Source organism: Scyliorhinus canicula, chromosome 2 (assembly GCF_902713615.1).
Source record: "Scyliorhinus canicula chromosome 2, sScyCan1.1, whole genome shotgun sequence".
Classification (NCBI taxonomy): Eukaryota; Metazoa; Chordata; class Chondrichthyes; order Carcharhiniformes; family Scyliorhinidae; genus Scyliorhinus; species Scyliorhinus canicula.
Window position 1 is genome coordinate 118902469 of NC_052147.1, and position 21987 is coordinate 118924455.

The window sequence follows — 21987 nt, forward strand, 5'->3', positions numbered from 1 at the left end:
CATCGCAGGGGAAAACGTTATCTGAGGCAGGAGGCATTCCAGAAATAGCTGCAGAAATGTGACTGCTCTTGTAGATCCTTGCAAATAAATGTTCACTAATGGAGTCGCTGAAAGTGCATTATTACACTTACTGCATTTATACAGGGCCTGGGTGAGGCCACATCTGGAATACTGTGCACAATTTTGGTCGTCTTAAAAGCTGAAGGTAATACTTGATTTAGAGGGATAGTAATAAAGTTTACCTAAAGGATACCTGGGATGAGGAGAGTGTCCGATGAGGAGAGGCTGAGCAGTTCCCAAGTAGTTTGAAAAAATAGACATCTCATTGTAACATAGAACATTCCGAAGGGACTTGACAGGACAGATGCTCAAAGGCTATTTCCCCAGGCTATAATACATAGTTGAAGTTTCCGAATAAAGGATCAACTGGCCATTAGGACGGAGATGAATAGAAATATCTTCACTCTGTCTCACTCTGCAGGTTGTGAATCTTAGAATTCTCCACCCAGAGGCCTGTGGAGGTTCAATCGCTTCGTACATTTGAGACAGAAATGGAAGATTTTTGGATACTAGGGGAATTAAAGGATCTAGGGATAGTGCAAGAAGGTGGAATTGAGGTAGAAGACCAGCCATGATCTTTTTGAAGGGCTGAATGTCCTATTCCTGCTCCAACCTCTCACCTTCTTGTAACTGTGAATGTTTTTCCCTCTCGACCCTCTTATTAAATGACCTAAGAGATCATACAGGCAATTTTAATCAGAGTGACCCACAAAGCCTGCACTCACCTGACTCCTATTTCCTCCAAGTGTTATTGATATATAGCAGATATGGTTGACAAAATTAAAAGAAAAATATACGGGGGCTTTTATTGCAGATTGTGGGTGAATAGAGACATTAAGATAACATTATGGCCAGGTTCCGCACATGGCTTATATACTGTAACAGGTGAATCCAATGGCATTTTTGTGCTCTGATCTTCAGTTTTAAAATAATGTGTATGTTATTTAGTCAAATTAAGCAATTTTAACAATGCTTAAACGTGACCTGTTTCAGTATTGTTCCCCTGATAGCAGAAAATAGAAAAGGACTTTAACAAGATTTTTGAAGTCCTGTAAAGCAGACAGAATTTCTGAAACACAGCGCTGATCAAGCCAGCCATTTTACCTGGTAATGAGTGCCGAGGTCTTTTCCGTTTGCTGTGAATGTTAACTGGCCTGTTGCTAGATCAGTGAAACATCCAACTTCAATGTCGGCACTACTGCTGCTTGATCCCTTTGAGCTGCTGACAAGATCGCCTCCCCAAATCATGTAACAATTACATCGCTTGATACTGCAAAGGACAAGAGATTTTAGTGTTTCATTCCATTCTATTTAAAGGTAGTTTCCAAGACAGGGATTATCAATAACTTCCTGCTGAGCGATCACTGTACGCCCTGAAAATATTTCACCTTAAAAAATTAGAATGAAATTCGGAGTGAAATTCAGTTCCAACACAAATTGTTCTTTGTGTTCCAAACCAATAGAGCTGCAGAAATCAGCCGAGAAACATAAAATATTGCAAATCGATTATTTCAAGTTCTTACATCTTAGTCCAGATATGATCCATTCACCAAATCCTGGATGATAATTCAATGGTCAGTACAGTGCAACTTTTGGAGAACAGGCCAGACCTTCACACTCGTGTGTGCCTCCGAGCATTAATTATCAGAAAATCATGGGGCGGGATTCTCTGGGAATTGGCGGGGTGGGCAGAAACGGCGTAGTGGAGTGGCGGGAACCACTCCAGCGTCGGGCCGTCCTAAAGGTGCCAAATCCTCCACACCTTCAGGGGCTAGGCCGGCGTGGGGGCACCCCCCGGGGCCAGATCACCAAGCGCCCCCACCCCCCCCCCGCAGGACCCCGGAGCCCGCCCGTGCCACCAGGTCCCAATGGCAAGGGACCTAATCCAATCTACGCCGCAGGACCAGCATAGAACGGGCGGGAGTTTGGCCCATCGCGGGCCGGAAAATCCCGGGGGAGCCGGTGCGAGCGGTCGCCGACTGGCGCGGCGCAATTCCTGTCCCTGCCAAATCTCCAGCGCCAGAGAATTCAGCAGCCGGCGGGGCGGGATTCACGCCACCCCCCCCGGCCGTTTCTCCAACCCGGCAGGGGATCGGAGAATCCCACCCATGATGTTAAAACCATATTGTGGGCAGCACAGTGGTGCAGTGGTTAGCACTGCTGCCACACAGCGACAAGGGCCCGGGTTCAATCTGGCCCCAGGTCACTGTCCATGTGGAGTTATCCACTCCTTATTCATGGAGGGTACCTTTTCAATCACTACCTCTTGAAGGCAAGAAGAGAAATCTGATATTTCCAACTCTTTAAGATTCATATTTTCTATAAAGTGGATTCTGCCATTCAGCACATATAGCAAATGAAGCTACAACCCACTTTGCATTTATGTGGACATTTGTGCACAGTACACATTTATTTCACATAGAAGTGTTATGGGTCAGGGTTTAGAGAACCCCAAAATGTATCATGGAGTTCACCTGACCCATGACTTTTAATAGATTGTGGTGTGGGGAGCACATGGCCCACTCTACAGGGGTGGAACAGCAGAAATGGAAAAGTATTTTTTTAAGCCAAACAACGTTTATTCTATTAATTCAAGTTAACCTTTTTAAAACATACAGTGAACATCTTAGCAACCATCAATTCAAATATAACTTCAAAAGAATACAACACTAAGTAATCCTTAAGCTGTCCTTTTAACATCCATAAGTCTTTAAAAAAAACCTTTAAACAGAAGCACATCAAGTTAAAGTCACTACTGAGAGCAGTTATTAGTTTTAAATCACCAAAGGATCGATTTACAGTCTATAGAGTACAAAGAGAGAGACTCATATACCTTCTGGCTGTGACTACAGCTATCCAGCCCTGAAAACGAAACTAAAACACACCATGCAGCAAGCAGCCTAAAATAAAAGTAAAAAGCTGACAGACAGCCCAGCTCCACCCACACTCTGACATCACTGATAAACACACATTTCTTAAAGGTTCATTTCTTAAACACCCACTTTTTAAAGGTACTCTCACATGACAAGAGAGGTATTAATTGTAATGCATTACACAAAGTTCTCAAATCGCAAGGCCTACCTTTCATGAACTCTGCCTTTCTCATCGCCCAGAGTAACAGTGACTGTTCGATTTTTATTCATACCAAATGATTTGCCGTAGTAATGGTAATCAGGAGTCACCCAACCAATCCACACCAATGATGGATCTTGGCCTGCAAATATCCTCACCGCGTAATAATACTGCATAGAAAAGAGGCAGTAGGAGCATATTATAGCAAATGAATAGTTATGGTAAGAACCACTTATTATCTGATATTTTTAATATGTGCCACAAACCTACTGATATAATTTGAGTAACTGAAAACCATTATAGCTTTAACCCTTCAGAGTTGAGCATTGCAGTTTATGCTCAATGAAAAATTATATTTTTGCTGATATATAAACACAATTTGTTATGCATACGTAGAAAGATTTCCCTCCTATTCCACATTTTTGGATCTCCAGCTGCTCACATGCACAACCTAGTCCAAATATTGGCTGAGGTTGGAACTCATGGATCAATGACTTGAATGAAGGAGTAGTGTTACGATCCCTGACCAGACCCCAACAGTGGCTAGGATACTGGACCAAAGACTGCTCAGAAAGGATACTTTGTTCCAGGAGTGAAATAGAGATTTGGTATTTTAAAACAAAACTTTATTATTAACGCAGTATTAAAATCCTGAACCTCACGCCTGAAAATAATTTACAATTACCCCTTAAACTCAATAAAGTAAATACAATACCCTTAATTACCATCTCTATTCCCAATTAAACAGCAAGAAACAAACATACAGCTTTCAATCCATCCTATATCCCAATGGCACAGGGTAATACTTGTTTTCCAGAACAGATTTGGCTCATGTTAGAACCCCTATCATCAAAAAGCTTCATCAACTGGTTTGTTTCAGCTTCCCCCTTGTCCTCAGAGTAGTCTGCACTGCTTTAAATACTATTAATCTTTTTTCAACTACCTACTATGAGAAAAAACTGACTTTTATGTGGCTCAGTGTTAGCCAGATCAGAACTTAACTCCAAATCATCCTCAAAAAATGTCTGAATGCTGTAGCTCCACTGAGCAATGACATCATCTCCCCAAGCTGAAACAAATTAATTCCTTAGGCTGAAAACACATTAAACCCCCAGGGGCTCTCGGCGAAGAGGAAGGAAACAGAGGGGTTGTGGCATTGGACGGCGAGAAAGCGTTTGACCGGGTAGAATGGGGGTACTTGATGGCAGTTCTAGAGCGGTTTGGAATTGGACCCAGATTTGTGGACTGGGTAAAGCTATTATATAAGGAGCCAAAGGCGAGTGTCCGCACAAATAACATTAGCTCAGAATACTTTCCTCTCCACCATGGGACTAGGCAGGAATTCCGAAGTCCCCCCTGCTGTTTGCACTCGCAACTGAGCCATTGGCCATCGCGTTAAGAAGTTCGGGGGAACGGAAAGGGTAGTGCAGAGGGGGATAGTGCACAGGATGTCCTTATATGCTGATAACTTGTTATTATACGTGTCGGAACCGTGTGAGTCAATCGGGGGAATACTGGAGCTGCTTCAAGTGTTTGGTTCTTTCCTCGGGTAAAAATTAAATCTAGACAAGAGTGAATATTTTGTGGTGTCTCAGCCAGGGGTGGGGGCAGGGATGGGGGGGTCTGTCAATCCGTAGCGCTCACTTTAGATACCTGGGAATGCAGGTGGCTCGAGATTGGAGGGGGGGGGGGGGCTCTGTAGGTACAACATTTCTAGTTTGGTGGGGAGGGTAAAAGCTGATCCGGCAAGGTGGGATGGTCTCCCTCTGTCACTGGGGGGGGTCGGGTACAGGCGGTTAAAATGAACGTGCTGCCGCAATTTCTGTTTATTTTTCAATGCCTGCCAATTTTCCTGCCAAAGGCATTTTTTTTAGAGAGATTGAAGGAATGACTACCTCGTTCGAATGAGATGGGAAGGTGACCAGAATTAAAAAGGTGCTACTACAGAGAGGAAGGCAGGCAGGGGGATTGGGTTTTCTGAACCTGATTTATTATTACTGGGCGGCGAATGTGGAGAAGGTATGGAGTTAGGTCACAGGGGTTGACCACAATGGGTGAGAATGGAGGACAGTTTGGGTAGGGGGTCGGTATTGAAGGTGCTAGCGATAGCCCTGCTCCCGACGGCCCTGGGGAGATACTTAGGGAGTCCGGTAGTAATAGCTTTGTTGAGAATTTGGAGGCAGTTTCGACAGCCCTTTGAGTTGGGGGCAGGGTCAAGGGAAATGCTGCTTTGGGGGAAACATAGATTTGAGCCAGGGAGGTGGGATGGAAATTTTGGGAGTTGGGAGGAAAAAGGAATTAGGACACTAAAAGATTTATTTTTTGGGGTCGTTTTGCAGGATTGAAGGAGCTGGGAGCGAAGAATGGGCTGGAGCAGGGAGAAATATTTAGATACATGCAGGTTCAATACTTTGCCAGAAAGGAGATACAGAGCTTCCCAGTAGAGCCGGCTTCCACATTGCTGGAGGAGGTGCTGACGACAGGGGGACTGGAGAAGGGGTAGTATTGGCGGTTTACGGGACTATTTTGGAGGAGGAAAAGGCGCCGCTAGAAGGGATCAAAGCAAAGTGGGAGGAAAAGTTGGGAGAGGGTATGGAGGAAGGGTTCTGGTGTGAGGTGCTCCGGAGGGTGAATGCCTCCACCTCATGTGCGAGGTTAGGGCTGATACAGTTGAAGGTGGTATACAGAGCACACCTCACAAGGGCGAGGATGAGCCGGCTCTTTGAGGGGGTAGAAGATGTGTGTGAGCGTTGCAGGGGAAACCCGCAAACCATGTTCATATGTTTTGGTCCTGTCCAAATCTGGAGGATTACTGGAAGGAGGTGTTTAGGGTAATCTCTAAAGTGATGCACGTAAAACTGGACCCAGGCCCTCGGGAGGCCATATTCGGGGTGTCGGACCAGCTGTGGTTAGAAACAGGTGTGGAGGAAGATGTTGTAGCCTTCGTCTCGTTGATTGCCCGAAGGCGGATCCTGTTAGGGTGGAGACCAACCTCTCCACCCTGTGCCCTGGCGTGGCGGGGGTCCTGAAAAGGTCAAATTTGAACTGAGGTGAAGGATAGAGGAGTTCTACAATTCATGGACGTTAGTCATTATGCACTTTCGAGAATTGGATCAGGGGGCTGGGAGGGTTGGGGGGGAGAGGGACTGTATGTGTTAATGGAGACTAAGGGTGATTCCTGATTCCTTTTTGCCATTTGTTTATGTTTACATGCGGGCTAATGTCTGGGGTTGGGTGGGAGGATGGGATCGTTGTTATTGATATGGGGATTGACATTACATTCGTTACTGATTATGGTTGTGTGTAAATTTGGGAGAACATGTGAAAAAGGAGAAGAATAAAAATATATTTTTTTTAAATCCCCAGGGACTCCCCACAGTCAAATCACAGTGCATTAGGCCAGGCTTTTACGATGGTCAATTTCACCTCTGGCTCTTAAAAGTTTTCTGGCCTTGCAAAACAAGATTATTTTAAAAGGATGACTACTGCAGTCAAACACATGTAACCCAGGTTTTTAACCCTTAAATTGCCAAATGTTCATAAACTAATATATCTAAAATCATGCATTTGTCACAAAAGAGCAATGCATATCATTTGCAAATTACACTAAGTAGGGATGCACAGTTATTTGCGGAGACAGGAGCAGGGAATTAAGGAACATTAGCAGATTAAGTGCACGGATAAAAACATGACAACTTGGATCCAAGAAGGATATCGGGATGTGGATGTCCTGTGTGGCAGGACTACAGGAGTTGGTCAGAAATCTCATTTGTTTCTCAGGAATGAAGTGCAGGCTCCAGTTGTAACTTCAGAAGCAGCTCGTCAGTCTCAAGGGTATCATTATCAGCCTGACCATATACTGGTTGAGCGAGTGAGAGCTGGATGAGCGCGAGGCAATCAGGAGGGGGAACGCGATGCTGTTAAATTTAATGTGGAATGGGGAGCAGCCCTGCTATTCCACCAGCTCCACAAATTATGGAAGTGAAAAAGATGAAACCTTACCATTCCAGTCTCCAGTGGTCCCCATAATGATTTTGCAAAGCAGATAATCAGATAATGGCATTTAAGAGCTAACATTTATTTCAGACAAGGGTACTGGATGCTTAAGCAGGAGTATTTATGCATAGGACAGACATTAAGTTGACAGGCAGAAGTAAGAACACTTGAGCTGCCATATTGGACATTTTGGCACCCATTTTACATCATGAAGACAGATGCGGTGTCATCAAACCTCTAGGCTAAAGTTGTGTTGAAGGATCAATTAAAATCGTCAAAGGAGCATTGGCGAAATACATTCAATGGACACAGTGATATATGAATATAGAACATAGAACAGTACAGCACAGAACAGGCCCTTCGGCCCTCGATGTTGTGCCGAGCAATGATCACCCTGTTCCATATAGTCTGGACTATGCTTTCTTTTTGGGATTCGTCAAACTGTAAAAGTACACTTTCTGGAAATTAAGAAGTGAACTTTCTTTGCATTTTTACAGATTACATGCAATACTCAAGTACCCAATAAATGCTGAGCGTATGTTTTATCAAGACCTATTATAGATAGCTTTAGACAGAAACAGCAATTTTTAAACTTGTTTTTGCACATTACCAATGTAGATTTTTTAACACCATCTCGCTCCTCTCTAACTCCAGGAAAATCACGACTTAGCTTTCCACCCCTAAGAGCAAAACAGTTAAATTTCATCAGTAGATTTTGTGATTTAAATGTAAGCCAGAGTTTGTTCAAAGAATTGCAATCCAGAAATTAGCTCCTTAATTCAGAGCAAAAGATAAAAGGATCGCATTGCAATCAAATTATTAACAAAATGTTAGACAACTCACAAGACTGTAGAGATTGAATGCATTAATTTTTTTAACGCAAATTACACTTTATCCAAATTGCAGGATATTGCGCGCCTGCCAGTTTGGTTGAAAATAAATTCACGTTGATTTTTCTCACACAGGCACTTGATTTTTAAATTCCAAAATATGCAAGGCTCAATTAGAAATTACCAAGTCTCCTTTCTAGGGAATTCCTTTGTTTGCAATTTTAACGACGGCAGTTACTCAATTAGAATAAGGCCTACTTTCGCTAGATGATCAATTGTTCATTAGATGAAGCTCATTCTGGGGACTGAAGACTAGCACAATTAGATTAGCTGTATCAGATAGATTTATCGTAAGCATTTCCAAATATCTGTGACTGACAGCTTAACTCCACTGATAGTATAATTTTGAGTTAGAAAGCAGTGCGTTTATTGCAGGGCAAATTTGGAGTTGAATCTTTAGGTCTGGATGTGGTGGGGAGGGAGGGCATGCACAGCAGTGGGAGGACATGGAATTTCAAATTGGAGGCTAGAATACCACTTTTCCAGCACCATCCCAGGGGGCGGCAAGCTACGAAGCTTGCAAGCGACAGGTAGTCAAATGAGGCACTTTAAAGGCCTATTAATTCTTATTGTCAGGGCCTGACTGAAATTCTCTAGTTGGTCCCCAAGTGAGGTGTTGGAGAACAACCCAGGTGCTTGGAAGTATGTTCTCAGTGCCAGACCAGGCACAGTACTCTAGACAGGCTCTAAGGCCTTTAACCACATGCCTGGCTTTAGCTGCAGCAGCTCGTTCTGTGGTAGGGGTTTCCCCTATGATAGTCTGGCTGTTCAGTCTATTCTTTATTTCACTCTTTAAGAAATTGGAGAGAGGGCACCTCATAATAGAGGTGTCCTTTCTCTTACATACCTGAAAAGGCAACTCTTGGCGCTTCAGCTTCGAATGCCCACCCAATGCCCTTAATCAGATGGTGAGCCCACCAATTAGCCAATTTATGGAAAATCACAGTCAAATGGCTGTGCTACCCAGGCTGCAGACTTTTCTACCCTCATTCAACTCTGGCATCATGATCCTGAAGCCCACTTCACCTCAATGGTCGAGGAGCTGCAGAGGGTGGTGGAGAGCAACAAAGGCCCAGGCACAAAATTTAAGCTGGCAATCCTGTGCAATACTGAGTGAAACCTGCACTTTAGAGGGTCTGGGGCGAGATTCATCTTTTGTGTGGACCGGCATGGGCAGCAGCTACTCTTCAGTCAGTGGCCCACCTCCTGGACTCCGGTCACCTCCAAAAGATCCCCACAAAGAAACAGGTGAGTATGTTCCACCAAATATAAATCCACCAGATTTTCTTTCACACCAACTTAAAATGAGGTGCTATCCGGCAGCCCATGCTCCTTGAAGAACAGAGAGGTCCACCATGGTGCTACCCAGAAGTCAAAAAATAGGAAAACGGGGAAATAAGGGGTGGGATTCTCCGACCTCCCCCCCCCCGCCCCCGGGCCGTGTCAGAGAATTCCAGGCGGGCGGTGCAAATCCGTATTCTCCGGCGCCAGTTTTCGGACAGGGGCGGGGTTCACGCTCTCCGGACCCCGATGGGCCGAGCGGCCGTCGGTTTCAGACCAGTCCTGCTGGCGTGGATTAGACATGGCCCCCCATGGCGGGACCTGGCAGGTAAGTCGGCTGGGGCGGTCCTCGGAGGGGGGTGCAGGGGAATCCAACCCCGGGGAGGGGGGGCCCCCACGGTGGCCTGGCTTTCGATCGGGGCCCACCGATCTGCAGGCGGGCCTGTGCCATGGGGGCAGTTCTTCCTTCCGAGCCGGCCCCTGTAGAGCTCCGCCATGGCCGGCGCGGTGATGGCATCTCCCTGCGCATGCGCCAGAATGCGCTAGCCCTTTGGAGCATGCGCGGACTGGCTGGAGCGGCGACAACCCCTCCGGTGTCCACCTAGCCCTCGGAAGTGCGGAGAATTCCGCTACTTCCGGTTGACCAGACGCCGGAGTGGTTTGCGGCGCTTTGGACGCCGGCATCAGGCCATCGCGCTGATTGCGGAGAATACCGCTGAAGATCTAAACTAGTTTTGTATATTTTAAAATGGAAATGAGAACAACGGGTTCCAAACTCTCTTTTCCTTCTGCGTGGTCACCATTTTCCCTTCAACCAAATACCCCTAAAATACCTGTGACCTGGTGGTTCAATAATCTGCTAATAGATAATCTTGCTGTGTGCAAAATTGGCTGATGCATTTGCTTACATTAGCTCATTATTACTTTGTGACACATGGGCTGGGACATAATCCTCTGGGAGAGGCGCGAATCCGTCCCCGCCGCCGGCTTCCCTATTCTCCGGCGCTGTTTTTCGGGCAACAAGTTTTGCCCAGTCCCGCAGACGTGGATTACTCACCTCACACATGGCGGGACCTGGCAAGTAAGTATATGGTGGCCATCCTGGGGGGGGGAGTGGGGATCCAACCCCAGGGGGGCCACCACAGTGGCCTGGCCCGCGATCCGGGCCTACCGATCGGCTGGCGGGCTGGTTCCGTGGGGGCCTTCTTTCCTCCACGCCGGGCCCCTGTAGGACTCCGCCATATTGCCCAGGGGCCGGCGCGGAGAAGGTAATCCTGCGCATGCGCGGAAATACGCTGGCCATCCCGCGCATGGACGAGATCATGCAGGCTGTTCCGTGGACCCGCGCGGGCCATTTCCCGCCAGCTGGAACAGGGGAGACGACTCCGGCGGCAACCTAGCCCCCTAGAAAGGTGAGAATTCCTCACTTTCGGGGGCCGTTGACGCCGGAGTCGTTGGCACCGGTTTTCCCACCGGCGTGGGGACATCGCCCAGTTTTTAGATAATCCTGCCCCCTGTGTCCTTTACAAGCTCCTTATTTAAAATTTGGCATTGGGACTTCTGGTGGCGGCACGTAGAGGAGTTCGCACATTGTGTGACTGCTGCTAGAGTTCTAATTTTTTTGGTCCTTTTCACCCAGATTTGGGGGAAATTTTTATCTGATTGATTGTTAGAAACGCTGTGACAACCAAAGGATGTCGGAATACCAGAAAAAGAGTCTGGGAAGAAAGGATGTGAGCGATCGTCTGCCGGCGCAGTCGGTGGGGAGTTCAGTGGGAGGGTGGGTGGGGCTGCGCCCATTACAGTGAATAAGCTAGCTGAAGTGATGGCAGGGGAGTTTGAGTGACTGTTCCCAAGCACTTTAACAGATATTGAAAGGAGATGGTGGCCTTACTCAAGTAGTGGGTGGATAAGACGCTACAGAGGTGCGGGGAAAGTAGAGATGTTGAAGGTGATGGCGGAGTCATTGTCCCAGCACAGCGATCAGTCCACCTCAATGGTTGAGGAGCTGCGGAGGGTGGTGGAGAGCAACAAAGGCCCAAGAGCAAAAGTGGAGGACATGGAGAATTGGGCTCGAAGGCAGAATCTGAGGATAGTGGGACTGCCTGGGGGCAGGAGGGCCAGAGGCCGACAGAGTATTTTGCGGAGATATTTAACATGTTGTTGGGGGAGGAGGAGGACCTTCCCTCTATGAGCAGGACAGGGCTCACCGGTCATTTCGGCCAAAAGCAAAGGCAAATGAACCACCTAGATCTGTGATAGTTTTCTTTCACAGATACCAGATGAAGGAAAAGGTATTGAGATGGGTGAAACTGGAGAGGTGGAAAGGCAGTGGTATTCGTTATATACCAGGATCTCACAGCAGAGCTGGCAAGCAGGGCGTGCAGCATTTAGTCGGACGAAGACGGCGTTGTATAACATCAACGTGAGGTTGTCTACCCGGTGAAGCTGAGGGTCACACATAACTCCATAGACTATTACTTTGAGACGGCAGAAGAGGCGGAGGTATTTGTGAAAGCTGAAGGTCTGGGACTGAATTAAATTTGGACTTGTTTGTTTTTATCTTTGATCCTTCTTTCAGGTAAAGGAGGCTTTGGCTTTTTATGTTTGGGAGGGGATAGTTTTGGGACTTTGGTGTAATTTGTTAGGATTTGTGTCCTCTTGGTTTGAGGGATTACTCTGTTGGAGGTTTGGAAGGTCTGCATGTGAGAGCTTTTGCGATGGTTTTCTTTTTGATATTGGGCACATGGGGAATGGAGTTCTGGCATGGACCACCGCGCTAGGTTCTGGCATGGTCATTGGAACCTGTATGGCCAGGCTTCGCTGGGCCTGGGAGGTGTGACTGGTGGGAGATGGGGACAAAACTGGGAGAAGTGGTTTCGAGAGGAAGTTGCTGGAGGCTTCTGGGAAGGGGAAGTTGCTGACAGTGACTAGGGGTAGGGCTGTGTCCCACTGGTCAGGCGGGTCAGAAGTAGCGGTTATGACTGATAGGAGGGGCAGGGTGTGAGGTCCGATAGGTAACGTGGAATGTGCAAGGGCTGGGAGGACTGGTGAAGCGAGCGAGAGTTTTCTCGCGTTTGTAGAGCTTGAAAGCCGACATAGTGCTGCTGCAAGAGACCTGTTTCAGGTACGGCTCGGAAGGATTGGGTCAGGTGTTCCACTCGGACTTTGACAGTACTGCCGGGGTTGGGGGGGGGGGGGGGGTAGCGATATTGGTGAGTAAGGGAGTGAGGTTTCAGATGGAGACAGTGGTGGCTGACCAGAGGGAGCAGGTACATTACAGTAATGGGTATTTGGGGGGGGGGGGGGGGGGGGTTTGACGGTTCTGGTTAGCATGTACACCCCAAATTGGGATGACGATGTAGGATTTGTGAAGAAGATGTTGGCTGCCATACTGAATTTTGATACGCACCAGTTAACACCTGGGGGGAGAGGGGGTGGCCATTGTTGGGGGTCGGGGGGGGGCGGGTGGGTGTAGCAGACCCATGGAGGTTTTTGCATCCGCGGAACAGGGAGCTTTAATTCTTTTCGGCTGTACACAATGTGTATGGTGCATAGTGGTTAGCACAGTTGCTTCACAGCATCATGGTCCCAGGTTCGATTCCCGGTTTGGGTCACTGTCTGTGCAGAGTCTGCACGTTCTTCCCGTGTCTGCGCGGGTTTCCTCCGGGCAATCCGCCATCCTCCCACAAGTCCCGAAGGACATGGTTGTCAGGTGATTAGGACATTTTGAATTCTCCCTCAATGTACCCGAACAGGCGCCAGAATGTGGTGACGAGGGTATTTTCACAGTAACTTCATTGCAGTGTTAATGTTTGCCTATTTGTGACAATAATAAAGATTATTATTCAAGGATTTACTCTTTTTGTTATGGGGTGTTGGCTGGGGTGAGAAAAGCAGAATATTCGGCAAATGTTATTTCGGACCATCCTCCACGTTGGGTGGATGTTGTACCGGAGAAGGGGCCAGCACAGAGACCTGCATGGAGGTTGGATGTTGGGCTGTTGGCGCACCCAACTGTTAATGCAATGATGGGAAAGGTGATTAAGGATTATATGGGGTGTAATATGAAGGGGGAAGTTTCCCAGTCAGTGGTGTGGGAAGCGTTGAAGGTGGTAGTAAGGGGCCAGGTCATCTCGTTTAAGGCTCAGGTGGTCAGGAAGGCAAGAGAGGAGCAGCAGCGGCTGGTAGAGGTAATTCTGAAGGTGGATGGAAGTGTGCAGAGGATCCTACTCCAGGTCTTCTGGTGAGGAGAAGGCGGGCGGGGGGGGGGCTGCCATTTTGGAAGTTAACTGCCCACTTTAAGTACTCGGGTAGCTCGGGTTTGGGCCTGGGTCAGAGAGTTGAATTTTGTGTTGTTTTTTCTTGTGTGGTTAAAATGCTGAAATATCAAAAACTTGAATAAAAATATTTTTTTTAAAACAAGGATTAGTTGCCTTATACGAACATTAGTATTGCAGTTTACTTGTTCAGGTAGCAAGACAATACAATGAGAGACAGGGATCTAGGTCTTTCGTAGAACACGCAACACAATTTTAAACTCACCTTAATTTAGCCTTTCCTGCATCTGCATTTTGAGATCCATCATCATGGGCTGCATGGGGAATTCCTTCACGTTTATATGCTGGTTGGAACTCAACAGGTATACTCAAACGGTAGTACGTCATTTCAGTAATGCAGTTTTGAGTGCCATAGGTTTTATGGGTAACTTTTAAACAGGGCGGGCTGTCTACAGTCCCATCAATCCTCGTTACCTGTAGATTGGATTCAAATTTCAGTTATTTCTGTAAAATTTCCCTTCCAAAAAGTGTAAACATACAAATTTTTGTACAAAAACTGAAGTTGGTCACATTGAGCTGTGGCAACCCAATTTAAATATCTAATTGAAATATCCCACCTCATTCCGACAGGACACTCTCAGGTCATAAAACCTGCCATTATACAAATGACAATGGACATGTACACAACAGGCTGGAGTCACGTTTCCGTGTTCAAAATTGTACACCAGCCCACTTGACCCACTGCTGCACATAATGGAAGAGTTAATATCGAGGGCCTCGCATCAGGTCAACAAAGTTAGAAACAAAGGTTTGTAAGTTTCTATGTCTAAATTAATCATTCCTCATGCCTGGTGGTGGTGCATTACAGTTCACTCAGGGAGTTCCGGTTGCCTTGGAAACATGCACTTGTTACAAGCATGTTGTAGTCTGAATCTATGGATAGTGATGATAGAGGCTCCACCATTCTTCCCATCACATGGTTGACCAAGAACCTCTCCCACTCTTACTACCTGACATTGGCCTTTATTTGAAGAATTTGCAAGCTGTTTGGCCACATTACAAACAGATTTTCTTTTGTCATCGAGTCCCGGGGTGGAACTCAAACTCAGAGCTTCTGGCTCAGAAGCAGGGACACTACCCACTTCAACATAAGACTACAGGAACCTGCATCCATAATAATTGCAATGAACGCCACTATTACAATATACTAATACAGTGAGGTTTGTGCACGAGCAGTGGAAGAGAACACATCCTGAGTGAGATACAGCCAGGGTGTGTTTGGCTATCAAGAATTTGGAGCATAGTGGGAATTGGCCTGGTAGGTCTTTCTCTTTAATGTTTCTAAGTTCAGTAGTCTAGTTAAGAAGTTGATAAGGTACCTGACTCATCTGACTAAGGGGGAGTCAACTGTCAAACATCTGAAGCTTGATTAGGAATACAGGGCCACATCAAAGGCATTGAAGTGCTGTCACTTCCTCTTTCTCTGCAGAAATCACTTAACTGCCTTTGATGTGGACCAACAGCTGTCAATCATAGTTAGATATTTATAAACATTGTGGTTAGTTTCACAGCAATGTATTTGAGATCCACTAACGGGTGAAGGAAAATGAAATTAAACAATTCAGGGGGGGGGGGGGGGGGGGGGGGGTTCTGGTGGGAAAGGATCTAGTTAGGGGGACGGGTCTGGTGGACTTCTCTCTAATGAGGGGGTTTCAAGTGGTTGCCTGGTGGAGGGGGGTCGGGTCACCCTCATACGATGGGGGTGACCCAGAAAATCCTGTGGTTGGGGGCGGAATTGCATTGCGGGGAAAGGAGGGTGCCAAGCCACCGACTTCGTTATCGGGCCACCTGCTCAACATGGAGATTGATAGCGGGATTCGCAAGGGAATCCTTCATAATCCCCGCCATGCATATATTTGCATGGCTGGGGATAATAATCGCCTCTGGATGCCTGCTCCCAGCATGAGCAAAAATCAGAGGCCACTCATCTCCCGCCAAAGAACATTGTTTCCCAAATGGACCATTCAGCCCATTATTTAATTGGAGGCGGTTCACAGAAGGTTCACTAGGATAATCCCTGGTATGGAGAGATTGTCTTTTGAGCAACGGCTAAAATTTACTCGTTGGAATTTAGAAGAATGAGTGGTGATCTCATTAAAACGTATTGGGTTCTTTTTTTAAAATTTAGAGTACCCAATTCATTTTTTCCAATTAAGGGGCAATTTAGCATGGTCAATCCGCTTACCCAGCCCATCTTTGCATTTTGGGGTGAAACCCACACAGACACGGGTAGAATGTGCAAACTCCACACGGACAGTGACCCAGAGCCGGGATCGAACCTGGGACCTCGGCACCATGAGGCAGCAAGTCTAACCACTGTGCCACCGTGCTGCCTACATATAGGATTCTTAAGGGGCTTAGCAGGGTAAATGCTGAGAGGATGTTTCCCCTCCCGTGACAGTCCAGGACTAGAGGGCATAGTGTCAGAATAAAGGGGTGCCCATTAAAGACTGGATCTGGGGCAGCACGGTAGCACAAGTGGATAGCACTGTGGCTTCACAGCGCCAGGGTCCCAGGTTTGATTCCCTGCTGGGTTACTGTCTGTGCGGAGTCTGCACGTTCTCCCCGTGTCTGCATGGGTTTCCTCCGGGTGCTCCGGTTTCCTCCCACAGTCCAAAGATGTGCAGGTTAGGTGGATTGGCCATGATAAATTGCCCTTAGTGTCCAAAAAGTTTAGGAGGGAATAGGGTAGGTTACGGGGATTGGGTGGAAGTGGGGCTTAAGTGGGTCGGTGCAGACTCGATGGGCCGAATGGCCTCCTTCTGCACTGTATGTTCTCTTCAGAGGGTTGAGAGTCTGTGGAACTCCTTGCCACAGAGAGCTGTGGGGGCAGAGTCGTCGTGTATATTTCAGGCTGAGACAGATAGATTCTTGATCAGACGGGAATCAAAGGGTACACAGAGAAAGAAAGCAGACGTGAGGAATGTTGGATAAGCCATGATCCTATTGAATGGTGGAGGAGGCTCAAGGGATAAAACGACTATTCCTGTTCCTATTTCTTATCGTCTTACGGTCTAAAGCTGCAGACTAATATTTTTAAAATCCAGAATATTCCATCATAGAGTTCTCTCAATTGCTGAATTCCGAATTTCCATGCACATGAAAAACCATCAGCATTGTATGTAATTTTCATCTAGTCTCTTGATCAAAACAAACAATATTTAATATTGGAGGAGACTATAACTGATAACATCCAATGGAATTGTAGTCAAATAGCTCAAAAATGTTACAAGATGTTTCCTATAAGATTTTAAATGGCTAACATTTCTGAAATTAAAAATATGTTGGAACCATGAACTAGAACAGATTTGAAATACACTTCTGATATTGTCACAGGGATGGCCTGTGATCATTGCCATGGCTCTATGGTGAGTGAATGAGTCAAAATCAGTTAATGTCAGATGGGATCCGAGATGTTTTATTTTAATTTTGCGGTTGCATTGTGCAATTCCACAGGGACTTCCTGAGGTTGGGATAGATTTTGGGTTTTATTCCGTCATTTCACCCTCCTCTGCATGTTATCTTTGGCGGATGTGTGGAGCTTAATAGAAATTTGTGTCTTACCCCAATATGGTTGTGGTCTTTTGGCACAGGAACAAATTGAGGTAATCGTTTACTGAACCACATAGCTACATCACGGTTCATGTTCACCGAAAAAGGTTCAAAACCCTCTTGTAAACCACACATGGTGTAATACTTGAAAGTGGTTGCATCCTTTCCAAAATTCATACGACCTATCTGAGACAAGCCCAGACAACAAATTGGGATAAAACCTAGAGGAAGTGAGAGAAAAAACAAATTTTATCCTATAATGCTTTGTTGAGATATTTATTAAATCAAGTATGAATAATGTAAGTATCAGAGTTTAAGTTATCATGGTAGAACTGTATAATGGTATATAGATACATACATAGAATTTAAAGTCCAGAAGGAGGCCCTTCGGCCCATCGAGTCTGCACTGGCCCCTGGAAAGAGCACTCCCCTTAAGCGCACGCCTCCACCCTATCCCCGCAACCTAACAATCCCACCCAACCTTTTGGACACTAAGGGCAATTTAGCATAGCCAATCCACCTAACCTGCACATCTACATCTTTGGACTGTGGGAGGAAACCGGAGCACCCGGAGGTAACCCATGCAGATACAGGGAGAATGTGGAGCCTCCGCACAAATAGTGACCCAAGCCGGGAAGCGAACCTGGGACCCTGGAGCTGTGAAGTAACAGTGCTAACCACTGTGCTACCATGCCGCCATTATTAAGTAATGTTCATGCTGAGTAACTGATTCATAAAATAAATCCTTTGCTGATCAATTTTAAGCATGATAATCGATCACCGTGAAAGATTCCAGCTTCAAATTATAATAAAAATAATAAATGTCCAAAGCATCTCCCACACATAATCTGTGGTGAGAACACAGGAGAGTTACATGGTGGTGGCGTGTCATAACTCATTCAGGGAATCTATAAGTTACTGTGACAACATGCACCTTTACATGTGTGCTGTAGTTTGAAGCTAGGGATAGTGATGTAGAGGTTCTAACTTTCTTTCCATCACACTCTCATAGCCTGCCATTGGAAGTGTTGGAGGATTTGCAGGCTAATCCTCAATCGACTTGGCCATGTTACGAGTGCACCTTTCCTGGCTATTAAGTCCTGGGGTGGGACTTGAATCTGGATCTGAGACAGGGATGGTATCCACTGCTCCACAAGATCTTTTACTAGTCGTGTAAACATTCAAAAAAGGAGGTAGGCAGAAAGCAGGAAATTATAGGCCAGTGACCTTAACTTCGGTAGTAGGGAAGATGCTGGAATCTATCATCAAGGAAGAAATAGCGAGGCATCTGGATAGAAATTGTCCCATTGGGCAGACGCAGCATGGGTTCATAAAGGGCAGGTCATGCCTAACTAATTTAGTGGAATTTTTTGAGGACATTACCAGTGCAGTAGATAACGGGGAGCCGATGGATGTGGTATATCTGGATTTCCAGAAAGCCTTTGACATGGTGCCACACAAAAGGTTGCTGCATAAGATAAAGATGCATGGCATTAAGGGTAAAGTAGTAGCATGGATAGAGGATTGGTTAATTAATAGAAAGCAAAGAGTGGGGATTAATGGGTGTTTCTCTGGTTGGCAATCAGTAGCTAGTGGTGTCCCTCAGGGATCCGTGTTGGGCCCACAATTGTTCACAATTTACATAGATGATTTGGAGTTGGGGACCAAGGGCAATGTGTCCAAGTTTGCAGATGACACTAAGATGAGTGGTAAAGCGAAAAGTGCAGATGATACTGGAAGTCTGCAGAGGGATTTGGATAGGTTAATTGAATGGGCTAGGGTCTGGCAGATGGAATACAATGTTGACAAATATGAGGTTATCCATTTTGGTAGGAATAACAGCAAACGGGATTATTATTTAAACGATAAAATATTAAAGCATGCCACTGTGCAGAGAGACTTGGGTGTGCTAGTGCATGAGTCACAGAAGGTTGGTTTACAGGTGCAACAGGTGATTAAGAAGGCAAATGGAATTTTGTCCTTCATTGCTAGAGGGATGGAGTTTAAGACTAGGGAGGTTATGTTGCAATTGTATAAGGTGTTAGTGAGGCCACACCTGGAGTTCAGTTTTGGTCTCCTTACTTGAGAAAGGACGTACTGGCACTGGAAGGTGTGCAGAGCAGATTCATTAGGTTAATCCCAGAGCTGAAGAGGTTGGATTATGAGGAGAGGTTGAGTAGATTGGGACTGTACTCGTTGGAATTTAGAAGGATGAGGGGGGATCTTATAGAAACATTTAAAATTATGAAGGGAATAGATAGGATAGATGCGGGCAGGTTGTTTCCACTGGCGGGTGAAAGCAGAACTAGGGGACATAGCCTCAAAATAAGGGGAAGTAGATTTAGGACTGAGTTTAGGAGGAACTTCTTCACCCAAAGGGTTGTGAATCTATGGAATTCCTTGCCCAGTGAAGCAGTTGAGGCTCCTTCCTTACATGTATTTAAGGTAAAGATAGATAGTTTTTTGAAGAATAAAGGGATTAAGGGTTATGGTGTTCGGGCCGGAAAGTGGAGCTGAGTCCACAAAAGATCAGCCATGATCTCATTGAATGGCGGAGCAGGCTCGAGGGGCCAGATGGCCTACTCCTGCTCCTAGTTCTTATGTTCTTATGTAGGGTCCAACTAAAAAAATGCTTTAGTTAATTTTCAAACCACTGTCATTTGGGAAATAGCTGAGGCAACAAACATTTCCCTTTCTACTCCATTTTAGTTCCCAAGTAAAGGATGCAATTTAATGCAAAAATGAAACCTTACTGCTTATATTTAGTACAACTGGAAGCATGTATATTCCACAGATATTGCATAAACTCCATACATGTGGCTGACTCTTAACTGCTGTCTGAAATGGCCTAACAAAACATTCAAAAGGGCAATTAGGGATGGGCACCAAATGCTGACCTTACCAGTAATGCTCACACCCCATGAAAAAATAAAGACAAAATAACATGTGGTCCTTAAAGAGAGCGGCTCACAAAAATAAACTTTAAAACTGTGATCCTGATCACTCGAGGAGAATCATCTCCCGTGCCTGACAGCTGCAACCCTTCCTTGGGATTGCCTGCGACCCACCCCGCAACCTTGAATCTTCTGGAGCTAGTTGGATTCCACAGAAGAGCACTGGATTTCCCAACCTTGCCGATCACGGAGTTGCTCTGACTGCACCAACACGTTACCAATGGAATTCAAAGTAGGTCAGACTGTCAAAAATGGTTTTGGTGTCCAGCTGCTCGATTGAGTGGGATTCCCAATTCTAATCCCAATTCTAAATTGGAATCAGACACACAAAAACCAACCCAGAGGTACTATCATAGGAATGTAGGTCTCAGAAGCAGGAGTGGGACATTCAGCCCTTATAATCTGCTCCGCCATCCAAAAGACGATGACTGGTTTTGTTGTGTCTCAACTCCACTTTTCCATCTGGCCCCCATAATATTTAACTCCCTTGTCTATCAAAAATCTTTCCAACTCTGCCATGAGTAAATTCAATGACCCGGCCTCCACTGCTTCCTGGGGCAAGGGAATTCCACATTACGATCTTGTGAGAGAAAGAAATTCTCCTAATCTTAAACAGTAGTCTTAAACAGCAGGGGCATGGGAACCCGGATTGTAGTTTTGGGGTACGGGAGATTGAGAGTATAGAGGTCAGGAGCACAGATTTGACTTCGCAGGAGGGTGCCAGTGTTCAGGTAGGTGGTTTGAAGTGTGTCTACTTCAATGCCAGGAGTATACGAAATAAGGTAGGGGAACTGGCAGCATGGGTGGGTACCTGGGACTTCGACGTTGTGGCCATTTCAGAGACATGGATAGAGCAGGGACAGGAATGGTTGTTGCAGGTTCCGGGGTTTAGGTGTTTTAGTAAGCTCAGAGAAGGGGGAAAAAGAGGGGGAGGTGTGGCGCTGCTAGTCAAGGACAGTATTACGGTGGCGGAAAGGATGCTAGATGGGGACTCTTCTTCTGAGGTAGTATGGGCTGAGGTTAGAAACAGGAAAGGAGAGGTCACCCTGTTGGGAGTTTTCTATAGGCCACCTAATAGTTCTAGGGATGTAGAGGAAAGGATGGCGAAGATGATTCTGGAAAAGAGCGAAAGTAACAGGGTAGTTGTTATGGGAGACTTTAACTTTCCAAATATTGACTGGAAAAGATATAGTTCGAGTACATTAGATGGGTCGTTCTTTGTACAATGTGTGCAGGAGGGTTTCCTGACACAATATGTTGACAGGCCAACAAGAGGCGAGGCCACATTGGATTTGGTTTTGGGTAATGAACCAGGCCAGGTGTTAGATCTGGAGGGAGGTGAGCACTTTGGAAACAGTGACCACAATTCGGTGACCTTTACGTTAGTGATGGAAAGGGATAAGTATACCCCGCAGGGCAAGAGTTATAGCTGGGGGAAGGGCAATTATGATGCCATTAGACATGACTTAGGATGTGTTGGTTGGAGAAGTAGGCTGCAAGGGTTGGGCACACTGGATATGTGGAGCTTGTTCAAGGAACAGCTATTGCATGTTCTTGATAAGTACGTACCAGTCAGGCAGGGAGGAAGGGGTCGAGCGAGGGAACCGTGGTTTACCAAAGAAGTGGAATCTCTTGTTAAGAGGAAGAAGGAGGCCTATGTGAAGATGAGGCATGAAGTTTCAGTTGGGGCGCTTGATAGTTACAAGGAAGCGAGGAAGGATCTAAAGAGAGAGCTGAGACGAGCAAGGAGGGGACATGAGAAGTCTTTGGCAGGTAGGATCAAGGAAAACCCAAAAGCTTTCTATAGGTATGTCAGGAATAAAAGAATGACTAGGGTAAGAG

At 46.1% G+C, this 21987-nt stretch overlaps 1 protein-coding gene across 1 annotated transcript in view; it reads right to left on the bottom strand.

Moving 5' to 3' along the window:
- ryr3 (ryanodine receptor 3) overlaps window positions 1–21987 on the bottom strand; it is a 500545-nt gene that overhangs the window by 277845 nt on the left and 200713 nt on the right. Inside the window, 5 exon segments of the mRNA XM_038785757.1 lie at window positions 1165–1330; window positions 3142–3302; window positions 7739–7808; window positions 13845–14053; window positions 17204–17412. Of these exon segments, the coding sequence (XP_038641685.1) occupies window positions 1165–1330; window positions 3142–3302; window positions 7739–7808; window positions 13845–14053; window positions 17204–17412 (815 nt within the window).